This window comes from Marmota marmota, unplaced genomic scaffold (genome assembly GCF_001458135.2).
Source record: "Marmota marmota marmota unplaced genomic scaffold, marMar, whole genome shotgun sequence".
Classification (NCBI taxonomy): domain Eukaryota; kingdom Metazoa; phylum Chordata; class Mammalia; order Rodentia; family Sciuridae; genus Marmota; species Marmota marmota.
The window spans coordinates 35,671,379-35,691,969 of record NW_025999842.1 but is presented as its reverse complement, the minus strand read 5'-3'; the positions used below and the strand labels follow the sequence as shown (position 1 = coordinate 35,691,969).

The 20,591-nt window shown below is 36.8% G+C and overlaps 1 protein-coding gene across 6 annotated transcripts in view; it reads left to right on the top strand.

Moving 5' to 3' along the window:
- Ros1 (ROS proto-oncogene 1, receptor tyrosine kinase) overlaps positions 1-20,591 on the top strand; it is a 134,488-nt gene that overhangs the window by 12,564 nt on the left and 101,333 nt on the right. For all 6 annotated transcript variants that reach the window (XR_007344114.1, XM_048794018.1, XM_048794063.1 and 3 more), the window contains exons 4-10: positions 549-575; positions 6,354-6,414; positions 9,811-9,959; positions 11,002-11,140; positions 17,709-17,910; positions 18,546-18,622; positions 20,096-20,218. Coding sequence is in view for 5 of the 6 variants with exons in the window: in XM_048794018.1 (XP_048649975.1) it covers positions 549-575; positions 6,354-6,414; positions 9,811-9,959; positions 11,002-11,140; positions 17,709-17,910; positions 18,546-18,622; positions 20,096-20,218 (778 nt within the window). In the remaining variant the exon portion in view is untranslated. The remainder of the gene's footprint in view (positions 1-548; positions 576-6,353; positions 6,415-9,810; positions 9,960-11,001; positions 11,141-17,708; positions 17,911-18,545; positions 18,623-20,095; positions 20,219-20,591) is intronic.

The window sequence follows — 20,591 nt, the reverse complement described above, 5'->3', positions numbered from 1 at the left end:
AGGACAGGAGCAGTATTTATACATTCCACACAGCTTATCTAATTAGCATAAACTAGATACATCAGTCAACCAATCAGGAATCTCCACACTTAATGGCTCGCTTTTGTTACTTCTCAAACCACTCCCTCTGACATTTTGCCAGGCACCATCCAGACTTGTTTACCAACTCTAACATTCCCCTGGCAAAATGCCAGGTGTTATTTTGACTTGTTTACAGACTCTAACAAGTTTGTTCCTCTTAGACCTCTGCAGACACTCATTCATTCCCTAATCTGTTCACAGATTCTCTCTTATTTGACTGAGGTTTTCTTGCAGACATCATACTCTTCCATTTTTACTAATTATGCAAATAACATGATTTTTAGAGCCATGCATACAATGACCTGCCTGGACAGAAGGTCCAGCTCTGGGATCCTTTTTGTTTTTTGTTGGTTATTAATGGTGGGACAAGAAATTAATTTGGAAGAAATGTACAGCTAAGCATCATTAAAATTATTTACAACTTTAAGAATTTTAAGTACTTTTTCTTTCATTTTTTTTCTATGCAGAATGATACCTATGCCACCGTTTGTGAGGTGAGTTGATAATAACATATAAAAAAAGATGTCATCAAACCTCATGTTTTTATCTCCAGTCTTTAAACAGCTATTAATCTTATTGGAAGTGTTATTACTGTGGGTATAAAAATGAAGGTATAATTCTATTTTGGGGAACAAATATTTGTTGTGTTTTGTGTATATATGTACATATATAATAATGTATATATGTGTGAATATATATGTGTATATGTACATTCATATATATGAATATATATATATACACTATTCTATATATTCTATATGTATGCTATGTCAGAGTACATATATAAAATATATAGTACATATATATTATATATATCACAACAAACATTTGTTGTGTTTCATGTGTATATATATATATATATATATATATACATAATATACATAAAACACACAAAATATATATGTATCAGTATCTGAAGGTGATTGAGGCGGTTCTGGGAAACTTTGCAGATTCCAAAATTCTCAGATGCTTAAGTCCAGATGGTATAGTATTTTCACATAACCAGTTTATATACAGTTTAAATCATCTTTAGATTACTTCCAATACCGAATACAATGTGAATGCTGTGTAAATAACTGTTACACTAGATTGCTTAGGGAATAAAGACAAGGAAAAATTGCTATACAAGTTTAGTCTGGATTAAGTTTTTAAGAAAAATTTTTTGCAGGTGTGGAACTTACCAATACAGAGTGCTAACTGTATATTATTGTACTGTGGTTTGAAAATGTATAATTCCTGGACTCTGGGCAGAGGGCGAGGGTATTGGGACTGGCAGGGGAGGGGAGAATGGAAGGGCACGTCCAGAGATATTTCTGCCAATGGTGTTTTCTTCCCCTAAACATATGGTGTGCTACCATGAAATTCACCACATTAAAAGAGAGCCTTGCAATTGCAGATTTATTATTTAACATAATCCTTTGCCAACACTTTGAAACACAATTTTTCTCTCTGCTGTGATAATGAGTGACTTCACACTGGCTTGAGCTTCCATGCAGGTCTCTATTGTCCTCCGGGCTCTTCTCTCCTGCACTTGATTTTCACCTCTTCTAAGAGACCTTAGGATTTTGATCTCTTTCCACTGAGTCTTCTTCAGCTAAACTTATCTGCCCTGGATTCCATCACGTCAGAATTAGGTTACTTGACAATAGCAATATTATTTCTCACTTCAAAACCTTGTTATGTTCTATTTAAATGTCCTGGTAACCAGAGAAGAGGACTATCATATTCTGCCTGGGGAGGGGGTAGAAATTATCATCCCTAGTAAAGCAGAAAATTTCCTTTTAACAGAGGACAAAAACAAGAATAAAAAATATTTAATTGGAACATTTTCTCAAATTGTCCTTGAGAATAGGTAGAGGTGGCAGCTGGCTAAGAAGAAATAAAATGGGTGGGGAATTTGCCCCATAAATAGACAATTAAAGATCTTGCCTGATTGAGTTTTTAAAAAGCAAGCTTCCTGAGGACCTTTTATGTGATTAAAGAAAAATCATTTGCAAAGAACAGTCCCTAAGGAGATTGTGCCGGGGTGAGGAAAATCAGGGAGAAAGAGCATCTCACAGGCAACAAAGCTGCCCAGGATTGTGTGGCCTGAGTTACCAGTTCCTCGTTAATCATTATACTGCTCAATTGTCTGTACTTACAGATAGTAATCTTTCTGTTGGTTTTATGACTAATATAATCTGTTTATACTTTATATTTTACACTTAAAAATATTACAATTTAAGTAAAGTAGGACTGAAGAGTAAGGCATACATGTAATATAGATAGATATATTTGAACTCAGTGTTTCATGCTTTGGACAATCATCCTCTTTCATCACTAATGTTTCCACCTAGGAAGATTGAAATTTTTGCAATTCATGTTTCTTGGAGGAACATCCTTGAAGTGAAAGTTTAAGGAAATACAACTTGGAAAATGATAATAGCAAGTGAGATGGCTTGTCCCTGATAATCTGAAACACAGCATCTCATCCTTTGGGCTAAGATCAAGAGTTGATTTTATTGTTTCTGAAAATTTTTTTATGAGTCTTTATTGTCTTATTCTCCGTGCCAGCCAGTGGGCAATTCCCTCTTCCTTTTGCACAGAAGTCACATTCCTGCCTTGAGGCTTTTGTCCTTACCACGCAGATCTCTGAAAGATCCACTCCTTCTCATCTCTCAAATCTTGGCTTGAAGGTCACTTCACAGTCCTTCCTGATCGCCCTCATGGAAGAAGCCTCTTTCCTGTCTAACCATGCCCCATACTTGCTTTATTTTTCTTCATAGCAGTTTTCATTTTCTTAACTTAAAAAAAAAAAAACTTGTCACTTTTGTTTTTCTAAACATGTCTTGGTTATTGTCTGTCTTTTCCTGAGAATGTAAGTTTCACAAAGGCAGAACTGACATATTTTTAAGCTTAAAACAGTGCACATAAAAAATACTTCACTATTCTTTTATATTATATGATTATTTATTTATTCTAATTTGTTATACACGATGGCAGAATGCAATTTATTTCATATTACACATGTAGAGCACAATTTTTCAAGTCACTGATTGTACACAAAGTATTTCCACACTATTTGTGTCTTCATACATGTACTTAGGGTAATTATATCTAACTCATTGCACCATCATTCCTACCCCTTTGCCACCTCCTTTCCCCTCCTTCCCCTTTGCCCTATCTAAAGTTCCTCCATTCCTTCCATGCACGCCCCCCCCCCCACCATTATTAGTCAGCATCCTCATATCAAAGAAAACATTTGGTCTTCAGTTTTTTGGGATTGGCTTGCTTCACTTAGCATTATATTCTCCAGCTTCATTCATTTATCTGCAAATGCCATGATTTTATTCTCTTTTAATGCTGAGTAAAGTTCTATTGTGTATATATACCAAAGTTTCCCTATCCATTCATCTACCGAAGGGCATTTAGGTTGGCTCCATATTTTAGCTATTGTGAACAGTGCTGCTATAAACATTGATATGACTGTGTCCCTGTAGTGTGCTATTTTTAACTCCTTTGGATATGAACTGAGGAGTGGGATAGCTGGGTTGAAAGGTGGTTCCATTCCAAGTTTTCCAAGGAATCTCCATACTGTTTTCCAGATTGTACCAATTTACAGTCTCACCAGCAATGTATGAATGTGCCTTTTTCCCCACATCCTCACCAAAACTTTTAGTTGTTTGTATTCTTAATAGCTGCCATTCTGACTAGAGTGAGATGAAATATTAGAATAGTTTTGATTTGCATTTCTCTAATTGCTAGAGATGTTGAACATTTTTTCATATGTTTGTTGATTGATTGTATATCCTCTTCTGAGAAGTGTCTGTTCAGGTCCTTGGCCCATTTGTTGATTGGGTTATTTGTTTTTTTTTTGGTGTTAAGGTTTTTAAGTGCTTTATATATCCTAGAGATTAGTGCTCTATATGATATGCTTGTGGTAAAGATTTGTTCCCATTTTGTAGGCTCTCTATTCACCTCACTGATTGTTTATTTTGCTGAGAAGAAGCTTTTTAGTTTGAATCCATCCCATTTATTGATTCTTGGTTTTAATTCTTGCACTATAAGAGTCTTATTAAGGAAGTTGGGGCCTAATCTGACATGATGGAGATTTGGGCGCAACATCTCTGGTTTTATTCCTAGGTCCTTGATCCACTTTGAGTTGAGTTTTGTGCATAGTGAGAGATAGAAATGCCTTTTTCACCACTTCTATTTAACATAGTTCTTGAAACTCTAGGCAGAGGAATCAAACAGATGAAAAAAATTAAAGGGATATGGATAGGAAAAGAAGAAATCAAATTATGAATTCATCAAAGTAAATGAATGAATTCAGCAAAGTAGCTGGATGTAAAATCAACACCAATACTTAACTATTCTGAAAGGAATGAATGCTTTAGGAAACAATGCTACAATTCTTATGGTGAGTTGGGGGTGTGTCTTCCTGTGTGACAGAAGTTAGAAAAGGTACCTGGCAGCCTGGGAAACCAAGGGTGGAGCAAAAGGGAAACTCAAATACTATGGAAAAAATGGAAGTGGGAATGGGAATTGAGACAGCAGACTGATGTATCCCCAGGCAGAGTAAACAGTGGGAATGGCAACTCACAAACCAGGAATGTGCTGTATTAATGTTCCATCTGGGGGCTTACAGATCAGATGCTATAAATTGCTTAGATCCAACTCTAGATTTTCTCTAGATAACTTGAGCTTAAGAACACTGGATAGTCTCATTTGAAGTCTAATGCTGGATTGCCTCCATGAACTGAGAGGTGGGGGAAGGGAAGGCTAGTTGATAGCTTTGCCTCCTCTTGAGATAACATTTAAACTCTCAGATGGATGGAAAATTTACTATATATTCCCCCTGTAAAAAACAGGGCCACCATTTTCCCTGATTGTCAGGATTAGCTATATTTCTAAATAATCTATATTTCAATTTCTCTCTTTTTTTTCCTTGGTTTTCTTTATTAGAAAAGAAAACCTCATGTTATGTAATACTTTTTGTTGTTGCTTGGTTTGTTTCTTTTCTGTAGTTAATGGATTGTGTTGAATGTGTTTTACTGAAATTTGCAAACAGGATGTGAAAGTACACTAAACTTTTAAGTTAAATCATCCTGAGCCCAAACCAAGGTATTTAAATTAATCCTTAACTAAGCAAACCTGGGCTTATCAGACTCCACTTCCTTTCAGTGCACAAATCAAACATTGAAAAGTTAGTATTTACAAGTTACAGCCCTTCTTTTCAGGGTAAATATAGTGTGCCACAGTTTCCACTATCAGCATGAGAAACAATAGCATGTTGTCCTAGGAATAATTATAAATTGAAGGCAAGCAGGAAGATTGATCATGATTGCATTGTGCTTTTATGATGTGTACTCTTTCTCCAAGTTCTTTTTCTTTTTTCTGTAGCTAATGTTAATGCATCTGTTAAAAGTTGCAGATTTGTGTTCTTTCATCAGATCCATACTCTGTTTTTGATTAATGAGATAAGATGTTAATCATCATTATGTAGTAGATCTTAAAATTTAACATTGGTATTAAGCTATCCATTAAAATCTTTAGCAATTATAAAATTTTTATATAAATGTCAGTTTTTAATTTTTCCAAGGAGAACATGGACAACATGAGAAATAGGCAATCTATAAGCATCATTTTAGGCTAGAATTTTAGGTTTCTAGTTCATACAACTTTGACCAGGGTGGCATACATATAATTGCATTGTCAAGCTTAGTGCTTTTTCAAACTGTAGAGTAGGATCCATTAGAGGGTCATAAAATCAATTCAGCAAATCAAGAGTCACATTAAACAATGAAACAGAATAAAATGGAATAGAATTGAATATATAACACTTATAGGTATAGGGTTTCTTTTGGGGTTGATTTAAATGTTTTAAAATTATGTTGTGGTGGTGATTGCACAACTCTGTAAATAACACTAAAAGCCACTGAAACTATACTCTTAATGGGTGAGTTTTATGGTATGTGAATATATCTCAATAAAACTGCTAAAATGGGGGAAAGTAAGTTAGTTTTAAGAATCTTTTCAGTATGTATATGTATCCTAGGTTGTTTTGTTAAGTGATTTTTAAAAAATTTTATTCTTTATTATTATTTTTACTGTGGAATATGTTCAAAAAACAGTCTGAAAGGACTGATCTAATTTCACTAGCAAGAGGGAACTTTATTACAGTTGAAATAGTTGCTGTAAAGATACACAGGTCCTCAGAATTCAAATTCGAAGTTTATTAGCAAAACCAGCACAAAGACTGTACTGAATTGTGTCCTACCTGTCTTCCATAGAGAGAGTTCTGTGAAGTTGGTTGCAGTAGTGCAGAAGGTGCATATGAAGAGGAAGTACTGGGTAAGAAAATGCACTTGACCATTATTTCGCATCTATACCAATTAGTGACTTGCTATTATCAAAGTATAGTGAAAAGCTTCTTAAAATATCAAGACTTCTACATCTCAGTAGCATAAAAATATATTTATAGAGAAAATTAAATTATTTCAAAAGTTGAGAACATTCTGAGACTTAGCAAGACTCTTCTTCCAGACATAGTGGGAAATGTGGCACATGACTTATGTTTAGGACCAGATTTTGCCCTCATGATCAGTATACATAGTCCCTTCTATCTTAGTGAGGGAGAAATGTATATTCTGAGCAGATTTGATTTAGAAAATGCCATAGTTTTAATATCTAAAAGTATAGGATTATTTATTCAATGTGCATTACATTATTCTGCTAACAGTTATTCAGTTGAGTACCCAATATGTGCATGGCTCCCTTAAAAGGCACTAGGAATTTGTGAAATGTATAGAAGCTATACTTCTCAGTGTTAGATTTTGAGTAAGTAGAAAATTTGGGTGTACATCATCTCTCTCTGCTTGATTTCAAAGTAGACTGAGTGTTTGTGAGTGGCTTGGCCATAATGTGTTAAATCTCCATTGGTTTCTGAAGGGCCAATGCTTTAATAAGTCATAGCCTGGATGTTAGCAGTTATCTTTTGCAAAAATCACTGGGGTCTCCTCCCATTGAGAGACAGTTCCCTCCATTGTGGGGCATGCTTGGCTCTTCCATATGTTGAAGCCCTTGTTTCACTGATTTCTTCCTTACATTTTGGCTGATGGAAATCAAAAGGATGTTGTCACCTAGTTGTCCTCATTTAGTGTCCCACCAAACCAAACCAAACCAAACCAAACAAAAAACCCCACTTTAATGTTTCTGTGGAGAGACAGTGGACACATTAAAACATGTTTTTCCTTCTGTGTTGTGAAAGTTAGCTGTAGGTCAAATTTATATTTTTGTGGTTTTAAAACTGTATGTTGAAATGCCCCAGGGCACCACAGGGGCCTCTGTGAGGAGCCTTAGGGTATATTCAGACACGAGAGAAATGTAAGGATGGTCAACATCTGTTGGACACTGATGGATCTGTTGATTAGGGGAAGTTCATGACATAAACAACACGTTGCACTGAAGTCCTTTCCATGACGTTATCTCTTTGCAATGCTGGGGTTTTGGGTAATTTCTGGAGTAACAAGCAAGTACCACAGGAAACTCAACATGAAACAGGAATAAGGATGGAGATACCTAATCAGATTATAAGACTAGAGAAGCTGTGTAGTGCCCAAAGGGCACACAGATGTATTATTACGAAGTAGTTTTTATTTAAGGATGAAATAAATATATGATTTTGCCCATCAATATATGTATTATTTTTAAAGCATCTATTAAGTTGTTAGGACATACACATTTATTGTTAACACTACTTAATAAATGGAACTATTAGGTAGTTATTTGATCCAAAGAGTCTAAAAAAATTACTGTGATGCTAAGAATTCCAGACATGAGAAAGCTGGAACCTTTGATTTATACCTTTTTCTTACATTCTAAAATTATATTACCAATTTAATTATCTAATTCCATTAGAATACAAGTATAATCAATGCTTTATTTAATTTCTCATGGGCTGTTGATCAATTTCTATGCGTGACTAACAAATAAAATGTACCGAATGTAAATAAAAGCATTTAAGCTTAGAGACTGTATCTTTAGTTTGTTATGATGACCTAAGACTATGCATCTAAGACTCTGTTTGTCTCTAGCACATCACAATTTTAGATACTTTCTCATTTGGGGGAAAATAGCTAACAATCCATCAAAATAGCAATAGCTATTTTTTATTAAGTATTTATTAGCCAGGTACTATTCTCATTAATTTATAAATATTAGCTCCTTTAGTCTTCAGATGAATAAATACTATAAATAACCTCATTTGACAGATGAGAAAATTGAGGAGTAATGTTTAAACACGTTCTTGGTGGCCTAAAGCTAGTGAGAGATATAGCAGGAATTACAACCCGGTTCTGACTGCAGTCATGCTGTTATGACTTCCACTTAATGAAAGTAGTGTGTAACAGTCAGCTTTGCTTTTTCATTTGAATCACTCTTGCCTTGGTATTTTAGAATAAACTTTCCTTCCCTCTGATTTTTCATATGTATCACAAAACTTTGACACGTTACGTCTCTATTTAGCTGTAAAATTAAATTTACTTATACTTACATAACTCTGGTTCCTGTACCCTGTTTGTGATTTCTGATGCTTCCAGTTTTCCTTCTTTGTCTGCTGATAACTCCATTACTGAAATCCTCTTCAAGTTATCTGTAGCACCTGCCAATCCTTGGTATTCAGTGTTTGACCATTACAGGCTTGTGGATGAGGAGTGTGCTTTGCTTATACAGCTTTCATACCCCAAAAATGAACCACAAGTAGATGAAGCAGGAGAAGGGTTATGCTAGACCTTTTTGTGAACTGGCCCCTCAGATGAAAATGTCTTTATTTTTTTTTTTGATTGGAGAGTATGGATTTTAATTAGTCTATATCCGTTACCTGTAGGGATAAGAATTTTCAAAGAAAGATTGTTAGTCTCGGGATTTGTATTTAAGAATTTTAAACTTCTTACCAAACCTACCAGGCTTTCTCAAACAAAGTAGTGATTTTTTTTCTATAACAAAGTTGAAGCGGGAAATTCATCACAATTTTGGATAAATTGAAAAAAAGTAAAGTAAAGGAATTTCATCCCAGGACTGTGGTTGTGGCTCAGTGGTAGAGCCCTTGCCTGGCATGTGTGAGGCCCTGGGTTTGATCCTCAGCATCACATATAAATAAACAAATAAAGTAAAAAATCCATTGGCAACTAAAAATATATATAAAAAAATTTCATCCCAGTGGTACATACCATGCAGGAATCTAACCGCTGGTACAGTGCCTGGCAAATTGCATCCATTAAATGTATCCTACATATTGTAATTTGTCTAAATGTTTAGAAATCATGAAATGTTTTATAATGCAAAACAGTGGGATGTAGAGTCCTTTTCCATAAATGCAGTAACTCTGTATATATAAAAATTTTGTTGACAAGATGCGTAGTAACAGCAAAATTATAGTATAAAATTTAAAAACTGCCTTGGGGTATATATCCTTGGCAGTAGATGGTTCTGCTGTGCTATGACATGTTTTTGGTACCTCCCATTCTTGCTACTAAGAAAGTGGTAAAATAAGAGAAAATTGGACGGTCTCAGAACACTTCAAGTTGCCTTTTAAAAGAAGGGAAGACTGTCTTGAAAATGTACACCACTTATTGTTCAGGTGAGTGACTGGATCAGGAGAATGCTGATAACACTGGATTAAACATTCCTATATTCTTCTGCTTTGATGGACAGGAGTATATGGTGAGTGAAACTTTGTTTTCTCCCCAGAAAATACAGACCTTCCTACAGCACCCTTTGCTTCTTCCATTGGAAACCATAGTGTGACGTTACGATGGAAATCTGCTAACATTTCTGGAGTAAAATACATCATTCAGTGGAAATATGAGCAACTTCCAGGAAGCTGGACCTACACTGAGGTATGCAAAACTGCCTTTGTATCTAAATAAAAACTCCCAAATTATTCAAGTGCCAAAATATTACATCTAATTATAGTAGTTCCCCTTCCATCTGTAAATTTTATTTATGAAGTTTAAGTTATCCGCAGTCAATGATGTTCCAAAAATATTACATGAAAAATTTCAGAAATAAAGAATTGTTAAGTTTTAAATTGCACATCATTCTGAGTAGCATGATGAAATTTCATGGATTCCTGCTCTGTTCCCCTGGGAAGTAAGCCATCCCTTTGTTCAGCATATACCCATCTGTTATTCCTTTAGTAGCTGCCTAGGTTACCAGATGAACTCTCACAGTATTTATATTACAGTATTTGTATATAGAGTTTGGTACTCTCTGAGGATTTAGGTATATTCTGTGGTCTTAAATGTAGTCTCCCCATGAATAAGGGGAGATTACATATAGGTGCTAATGCATTCTAGAAAAGATTTAAGCATAAGTGGTTGGAGTAGATGAGCTTCAAATTTGGCTACTCTGTAAACCCTTTATTTTATGAGGAATATATAATGTTGGCCACATATTAAATTCCTTCAGCCCAGAATCACATAAGCAATTATTTCATTGGTCATTATCGGACCATGCCTCCTAAATGACTACATCTAGGATCAAGAGCAGGAGAAAGATTTTCACAGGCACTTGTTTCAATTTACAAATGCTGTCTATCATAACCATTCAAAACTGTCTTTTTAAAATAAAACCATGGGAAAGTTCAGAAAAAAATAGTCCCACAACACCAAGTTTAATAATACAGAAATATTTATGTAAATTTTTGAAGAAAGTGCCAAATAATTGAATCTATATTCTCAGAAGACAATATCTGTGTGAATTTGCAGATTGGTTCTAAGTTCTCTAAGCTCCAGCCCTCTGTTTCATCCCATCTGGCAGGATCTAGGTGGCCCAATATCCAAAAGACCATCCAACTTCTACAAATTAACCTGTTCTCTTAAATCACATTGTATGGTGGTGATATAATAAATGCTGATTATTGATCTCTCATGGGTCTAGGCTGTGTCCAAGCTCTCTTATGAGGTAGAGTCCCTGCATCCTTTCACTGAATATATTTTTCGAGTGGTTTGGATCTTCACAGCCCAGCTGCAGTTGTATTCTCCCCCAAGTCCCAGTTACAGGACACATCCTTACGGAGGTATGACACGCATACATTGTTTATGGAATAAGGACATTATTCCGAAGCTTTGGTTTAATTTGTTTTTATTTTGAGTAATAAAATAAATCTATTCCTTTGTGATCAGAACAATGACCCCTGATCTGATAGGACTAACAGTTTGGTATAAGAGCAATATTTTCTGTAATATACAATAAATAAGATGAAGATATTATAAAATAGTATGGTACTGTGTACTATCATAAAATAAACATTTGACCAGAGTTTGTGCTTTAGAGGATTAGAAATGTGGGATTGGGAGAGGGGGAGGCTGTTCCAGTATTAAATAAGGTGGTAAGAAAAAGGCTCATTGAGTTGGGGGTGGGAGGGTTAAATTTGAACAAAGGAGTCCAGGGAGTCAGTCAAGAAGACATGTTAGATACACAGCAATCCAGGCAGGAAATGGCCATACAGAGGCTTTAGGGCAAGGGTATCCCTGGCCATTTCAAAGGACAGCCAAGCACCCAGCATGGCTGGATGAAAGTGAAGAAGGTGCAGGAATAACAGATAAGGTCACAGAGTTGGAGGGGTAGAATATCAGTCAGCTTCAGAGACCTTTGTAAAGACTGTGGAAGGAGATTGCTGTTGGTTTTTGAACAGAGGAGTGATGTGATCTGACGTGACCTCTCTTACATTTTGAAAGGCAGTATGGAGAATGGACAGTTGGGGTAGGTAGAAGTAGGCAGACCTAGTAGGTGGCTGTTACAGCGGCCCATGGGGTGTTAAGAAGTGTTTGGTTTTATATTTATGTCTTGAGATATTTTTTAGTGTTTCTGTTACTTAGGTTATAGTATTTTGGGGGGCTGTGTAGCAATTATATCTGAAAAGATTAAGCTCCTTGCTTATTTTTTTCCCCTCAGAAGTTGGTTATTTGGGTACTATAATTTTAATGTCATCAGAGGAAGATCAGTTATTCTTTTCATTCATTCTACAAATTTTCTTCAAACACCTATTACATATCAGTTATTGTTCTAGGAACCAAAGCAGCTGAAGTCCAAATACTTGAAAGATTTACAATCCAGCTACTGGAGAAAGCAGAGAAGCAATTAAGCAAATGTATTTATTGACTTTGTGAGAGAATTCAATAAATAGCATCCTTCTTCCTGAGTTCTCAACTAATGAAAGATAATGCATATATGTCTGTGGATGGGTGCAGGAATATCATCATTATTTCTGATAAAGTCTAAGTTGGATGATGTAGCTTAGCATAAAAAAAAAAGTGGATGAATTGCTAACAACCTGCTTAGACCCAGCTTAGACTTTAGAAGGGAAAGTTTGACTGTGTGAAGCTAATTGCTGCCTCTTGCTGATTTTGTTAGACAGGAAAGGATAAAGAAACCAAAACATTTCTTTCAAGATCTCTGAACTTGCTGGGTGTAGTGGTGCATGCCTGTAATCCCAGCAGCTCAGGAGGCTGAGGCAGGAGGATCACGGGTTCAAAGCCAGCTTCAGCAAAAGTGAGGCACTAAGCAACTCAGTGAGACCCTGTCTCTAAATAAAATACAAAATAGGGCTGGAGATGTAGCTCAGTGGTGGAGTGCCCCTGAGTTCAATCCCTGGTATCAAAAAGAAAAAAAAAAATCTCTGAATTATTACCTCCACCTGACAGCAATGGCTGTTACCAATGAATAGGAACTCGTGTTTCTCTGTAAGGAGAACTAGGGTGGGTAAGAGACAGGAGTATTTACACAAGATTCAAATAGGTATGGCAGGAGGAATAAGGAAATATCTCAATAACCAATACAGTATAATTTTGCGTAGGAGTAAGGACTAAAAAGAAAAATAATATAGGATAAGTGATAAAGAATGTCTGAGGAGGAGACCTAGTTTGGATGAAACGGTAGTCAGGGAAGGCCTCTCTGGGAATGACATTTATTCAGGGCTTTAAATAACAAGAGGCAAGAAGCTATGCAGATACCCAGGAATGAGTTTCCCAGAAAGAAGGAAGAGCAAGGACCAAGGAGCAGTGTTGGAAATGAGCTGAGTTTATTTGAGGAATGACTGATGAGGCTGGAAGGCAGTGGGTAAGATGGAGAGAAGGAGATGAGATACAACAGGGTAGTCAGAGGCCTGGTCACGTGGGGCCACATAGTCTGTCATAAATAATGTAGCTTTTATTCTAAGTGTGACAGCAAGTCTTTGGAGAGTGTTAAACTAGGGGATTAGGATTGATTCAAGTTTTAAAATTTTCATTCTGGCAGTTGCATGGAGACTGGTGGGTGGAGATAGGCCAAGGGAGGAGGGAACAGTCCAAGCAAGTCAGGATGGTGGCTCTGACTAGGGTGGTCATGATGGAGGTGGTGGAAAAATTTGCCATATATTTTGAAGATAGAGCTGATGGAGTTGAAGAATGGATTTGGTGAGGAGGATGGAGGATCAATCTCCATAACTTAGAGTTTTTCTGAACACCTGGGTATTGCCATTTAGTGATGAAACTTTGAAACTACTGATGAAGTTTTGAGATGTAACTTAATTCCCTGCTTCTCCCAGCAGGTGAGACTGGAGTTTCTCTCTTCTGCTCGAAGGTGGGGTCTGAGTAAGGCACAGGCCTCTGTGGCTGAGAAGTGTTGCAGCTCTTAATGGTGGGCTATTCTCTCCAGGGTTGCAGCAGACCCCAGGAGCTCACCATCAAATCCTTCTTTCAGGGTTGTTGTGTTGTGAATTCGAAGAAAGAAATCCATAGATCAGGATGAGTTAGTGTAAGAGTAGGATTTGTTGAAGAATAGAAACAGGAAGAGAACTCAAGAGCAGGTTTTTTCCCCCTGAGTGTGCTAGTCTAGGGGTTTATATAGCACTTGAGTCACTGCTTTTGGTCCCAACTTAAGCTAATTCGGGTTTGGAAAATTATTAATGCTATTGGTCAATTCTTGAATCCCAACTTCCATTCAGGTCTGCCCCACTTCCATTTTCTACCCTCAGGAAGGGGGAGGTTGAGGTCCTGATGATCTGTTTGCAGGCCCTGGCTATAGAGGTGCAAGGAGTGGGCTTCTCCAGGAGAGATACCATGCCCAGGGCTAGTCACCGAAGGGTGACAAGTCAGTGTACCTTGGTTCCCAGTGCCTCAGGATCACCATACCTGCTTGGCAGGTTCCACATGAGCACAAGTGGTGCTTGCTGCCTGTGTTCCAACACACCAAGGTTGCCACTCTCCTGCTTCATGATTCTGGGACCGCTTCCTAGCTTGGACCAGAAGGCCGGAGGCGCGCTTAGCGGCCGGAGGCGCGCTTAGCAGCCTGAGAACCATGTGGCTTAGATGGAGGGAAGACTGGTGCGGGGACAGCTTTTCTAGGGAAAATCAAATGCCTGTTTTGATCAAGTAAAATTTGAGATGCCTATCAGACATTCAAATGGAGTGGCCAAAGATGCAATTAAATGTGTGAACGTGGAACTCCGGGAGTAGGTTAGAGATACCCAAAATACCAATGTATATTTCATGCACATATAGATGTGATTTCAAACCATGGGCCTGGAGGTTATAGGCTAAGAATAAATATATGTTGAAAAGAGGAAAGGGCCAAGTTTTAACCCTGGAGCATCCCAATATTTGGCAACAAGGTCAAGAAGAGGAAGACCAAAGCCAGTAAGGAGGAAGAAACTCTGGAGCTCATGGTCTCATAACTAAGTGATAAAGTGTTTCAGAAATGAGGGTTATTAATGATACAGTTTCATTATCTCTGGAAAGTAACCAAACTTATCTTTTCTGCCTGATTATTTTTCCCAACTTTGTTTAGAATATTGCTCTGTCAAAATGTAGTTTAACTAAACTGTTCTCTTTGGAGTGCTCCTATGTTCTTAAAGCAACACTAGTTCTTTTTTTTTTAATTTCTTTTTTTAGTTGTACATAACACAATATATTTATTTATTTATTTATTTATTATTTATTTATTTATGTGTTGCTGAGGGTGGAACCCAGAGCCTCACACATGCAAGGCAAGCACTCTACCGCTGAGCCACAACCCCAGCCCCAACTAGTTCTAAATAAATGCTGCTGTTGTCACATTTAAAATATATTTATGGGGTATCTATATGTGCATAGATCTGATTCTGTCTTTAAGTAGCTTACTCTCTTACAGGGGAGATCAAGCACATGCTTAAATGACCCTGAAATAAAATAACTCTTAATAAAAATCATTTTAATCAGAAGCACTGACAAATTCCTGTGGAAATTCAGAGGAGGGAGATATTTCTAGAACAAAATATCAAATAAATTTTTCTGGAAGAGGTTTTCATTTGTTGATTTGAACATTAGGTAAGACCCAGCTGACTATATGAGTAGAGTTATAGAGATTGAATTCTAAGGCATCAGGGGGAAAAGTGAGTATTCCATCTACTTGAACCATAGGATACAGGAAGAGAAACAGAATAACAGTGGGAAAGAGACTAAGTCCAGATTCCAAAAACATTGAATGGAAAGCTTTATTTAGAAAGCAGTTGGGGGTTATGGAAGGCTTTAAAGCAGAGGAGTAATTGCTTTATATGGTCTTTAAAAAAAGAATTTTGGCAACTACATAGAATGAATTGAGGGGATAAGGGGGATTGGAAAGTTGAGACCAACTGGGAGGCTATTCTAATATTTTTAACATTTCATCAAAGACAAGTTTAAAGAAACAGTATGTATATGGGTGTATTTTTTTATTTCTTTTTTTGAATATCTGACTTCTCTACCAGGGAAGGGATTCCAGCCTTGAAGCCTTGCAGTGAGCGACGCTAGGGCACACACTCAGGGAGACTTGTTTGATTCATTAGAGTTAGCTGAGGCAGCTCAGGAAGACTTGTTTCAGGATGCATGGGCACCCTGCCTCTCAGTCCCAGAGATATGACTGTGTCCAGAGAGCCTCAAGTGGAGCTTGGTCTTGGATTTCAGCAGAGCTGGGCAGCTGATGAAATTGGTTGGGGCATCCCTGCCTTCCCTGATGAGAGCCCTGTTCTTGCTTATTAAGTCTCAGGGTTTGTGTGGCTGCTGTGCTGATTATTCTCTGACCATCTCTGCTTAGAACAGTAGACATTGGTCTAGGGCCATGTTTGTAAAGTTCCAGATCAGAATGTAATACATGGATTCTTCCCTGCTCCAAGCAACGCCTCATGTACTCCAAAATTGCTGAAACATTTTCTAGAGTTGGAGAGCTACCATGGTTCAGGACTCATGGCTGGTCAAGCTAAAGTAATGAAGAAGACCAATTTTGCTTTCCATTTCTCCGCCTTTCTTTTGGAAACGATAACCCATGTTCCCTCCAAGTCTTCCACACCTGGTGTGGATCTTTTCCATGCAGAGCATCTCATGTTTAAGATTCTCCCTCACTTTTCTAGCCACATCAAAACTTAGAAACTTATCTGTTCTGTGTTCATTGTCTTCTAGTCCTATTCTCTTACAGCTATGAGAATTGTGTGATTTTTAGATTGTGTTTGCCTTTAACTGGGGCCTTTTAGGAGACAATTCCTTAATTAGGAGGATGGTGGTTAGACAAGGAATGCCACCCTTTCTTGGGGGATTTGTTGTGGAGGCATTTGAACTATTACACATCATGCCATGTTGGTGGCATTTAACTTGCCTGAAGTGGAACAGATCGTATCTGGGCATAATGACCCTAATGGGTTAGGTTTCTTTTTGACAGTTTGATTCTAATTCAGTGAGAGATGATTCCTTCTTTTCTGTTCACAAATGTGAATGAATACATAGAGCCACAGAGTGTTATGAAGATATTTGTGAATGAATGTTTAATCATCTAATTCGTGCTTTTATTCTTGGCAAGGGTGGGGGCACTGTTGTGGCCAAGTCACCTGGTTTCTCAGGGACTTTGAGGGGATAAGGAAGGTATTGTCTGGATCACCAGAGCTGATGGCCACAAGAGTGAAGTAGACTGGTCCAATTCTGGCCTATCTGAATCGACATCTTCAGCTGAAACCAGTGTGACTACAGCAACAGGAGTGAAAGATCCCAGGACCTTTTTTTTTTTCAATTCATGTTAATCATTGACTCTAGTTTGTTCAGATTCTCTTCTCCTTCTTAACTTGGTTTCATCCTGGATTCAATACATTTAGGTCTCTAGAGAGTTTTGACAACCCTTTTGCTAGAATATTTATTCTATTTGTATACTTTAAAATTTAATTTTATGTCATACATTAGAAGTGAAGAAAATAACATTTGAAGGAGTCTTTTGGTAAACATTAATATTTAATTGGTATGATTTAGTGATCCAGAGTTGCAGGTCATGGATTCTTACCATATTCTGTCACATATTTTGAGTATTTGTCAAAATATTTTATTTCTGGCTGGGCCTTCTGGTGCATGGTGTAATTCCAGTGACTCAGGAGGCTGAAGTGGGAGAATTACAAGTTCAAGGCCAGCCAGGGTGATTCAGTGAGACACTATTTTAGAAGAAAGAGTAAAAAGGGCTTGTACCACATTGGTAGAGAGCTCCTGGGTTCTATCTCCTGTACCATAAAAAAAAATTCTGTTAACTTTTTAAAAACTGAGATTTTTTTCCTGTACTATTTTAAGATCATAAATCCTGTACATTTCCATTTTTCATTATGTCATTATTTCTTCTAGTTCCTGAAACTGCTCCATTCATTAAGAATATTGAAAGTTCAAGTCCGGATACTGTGGAAGTCAGTTGGGCTCCACCCCAATTCCCAGGTGGACCTATTTTGGGTTATAACTTAAGGTTGATCAGCAAAAACCAAAAACTAGATTCAGGAACACAGAGAACCAGTTTCCAGTTTTACTCTACTCTACCAAATACCACCTACAGGTAAGATTTCAGTGGATGCAAGGGAAAATGTAGGCAACATGGCTGCAAGCATAATTATTTTTTAAAAAATAACTAACATAGTTTAAATATATTTTGAGAAGTATTACTAACTCCATGCTGTTGGGTTCCAGTCTTGGAACTTCTATGCTTATAAGATCACATAATCCTCAGCAAAAATATTTTCAAGTGCTTCTATTTTATTTAGAGGATCCATATAAGTTTAAGCTAATAAAAACATCATAAATACCACAAATGACATTTCTTCATTACATCCAACATGAACAAAGTAAGGAGGAAAAATTCTGGTAATGGTATTTTTATTTACCATTGGGGATTATTTTATCATTGTTAGCTTCTGTGGCATTTACTAAGGGATCTTTAAATTAGAGGAAGAATGGAGGTTATGCAGATAGTAGAGTTCAGCTTTGACCTCAATGACCCTGAACTCTTCTGTGGGAAATGCAAACAAGGATGTGATTGATGGTCATTTTAGTGCTGAGCAGTGACACTAAGTAACTAGATATATGCATTGCCACACAGTCCTTTAAATAGAAATGTTATTGCTTCTTCTATTTTTATCTCATGTTCACACCATGCCATGTGAAACACATCTCTCCAAATTGTTTTTGGAATAGGTTTTCTATTGCAGCAGTAAATGAAGTTGGTGAGGGGCCAGAAGCAGAATCTAGTATTACCACATCATCCCTAGCAGGTATGACCCAGGGTCGCGCTTTTGTTACATAGAAGTGAAAGGTGACAAAGGTAGGTTCAGAATTCAGTGGTATTGAGTCATCTGGTAGACCTCAAGATCCCTCCTCTTCTGCCCAAATGTATGTCAATTTTGGGTACTTTAAACTTTTGATTTTAAGTGGTTAAGTACTTGACAAATAGAATTAAGTGGTTAAATTGGAAGTTTTCATGTTAGAAGTTAAGAACTTAAAAAACAGAATTTTAAATTTTAAGAATAAAAAAAGTCTCAAATGCTTAGTTTCAATTGAAATCACAAGGATTGTGAGTTATTTTTGCACACCTAAGGGATGCACATAGCCTTCTTTCCTTACTCGCTACATTATGTGCTGTTATTGGAGTCCTATCAGACATCTTATTTCTGCAGTCTCCATAAGTTTTTAAGTATATCTGGAGTTCAATAATTTATATTTTGCCATTTTGAATATTTAATCTACCAAATCATCTTTTTTATTGTTTTGTAGCAACAAAATAAAAGGATAGCTTTTTGGCTTTAATATTTTAACCATGGCCCTGAGTGGTTAAATTCTTACTGTATTATGCCTATATGAGCAAAATAATAAATGAAAATGCTTTCTAAGAAGCATTAGACATTTGGGGCCAGTATTAGTAAAAGGGTTTGGAACAACAGTCTAGGACTTCTAATTCTAGGAGTCTGCTGTTTTCACCAGAACTCCATTTGTTGACTTGACCGCCCCTTACCCTCATCTGCACATGCCTATGCCAGAGGGTATTGAATGTCATCTATCACCAGCCTTTAGTTTTTTTTTTTGGCTGTTCCTAGACTCTAGGAAAGGAGAGGTATTTTTGTTATGCAAGAAGTATATCTAAAGGGCATGTTAAATATAGATCTGTGTTAAGGTTGTTATGTGATTATTGCAATACATCATTAATTGGCCTAAAAGTGTTCATCAGCCATGGACCTTGCGTTGGTCTCTTCTGCCTCAAAGGGAGGGATATTGAAGACAACATAGATACAACCAATGTCTGTCTATGTGTGTGTGTGTGTGTGTGTGTGTATTATGCACCAACCTGTTTTGGCTGTGAATGGATTACTTCTGCCAACCAATGCTCCTGTCTGAGGACAGTGAGTGGAGCTCCTATTGGGGCAAGGATGTTGGGATTGGGAATGGTAATACCTCATGTGATATAATTTTGGGGGTACTTAAGGGCACACACACACAAGACCCGCTTGGCTGCCACAGTGCTTCTTACCTCTAACCATGGAAAAATGTGGATTATACCATAGATGAAATGCCCCAGTGCCTTCAGAGAATATTTGGGCTCTTTTAAGCATGATTTCCCTTTGCTTTGAATGGTAGTGTTGATATATATATATATATATATATATATATATATATATATATNTTTATATTTTTGGTGTGTGCTAGTGTGCATTTGTTTGGTCTGTTTACCTAAAAATCATATTTCTTTTCAGTTCAAGAAGAGGAACAGTGGCTCTTTTTATCCAGAAAAACTTCTCTAAGAAAGAGATCTTTAAAGCACTTAGTAGATGAAGCACATTGCCTTTGGTCAGATGCTATACACCATAATATTACAGGTCAGTATCATAGAAAGAAATGTTTCCTTAAGGTGAAAATAAAGACTTGAAATTTCTAGAGGAAATGCTTCTAGAATGGAGGAATATTAAAAATTTATTTTTGGGTCTGGAGGAGCACTCAGTGATAGAACATGTGCTTAGCATGAAGGAGCCCGGGCTTCTTTCTCCAGTACCCAAAACAAAAACAACACCACAAACAAACATAATAAAAAACAAAATACAAAAAATAAAATAAAACAAAAAACCCCCATTTTTTATATTTTTAGTATATACTCTTCTAAATTCTTATAATCTATTCTATACACATTAGAATAATTTACAATAATATTTTCTTCTAAAATAGAATCTGATTACTTTATTAAACATTAAAGAA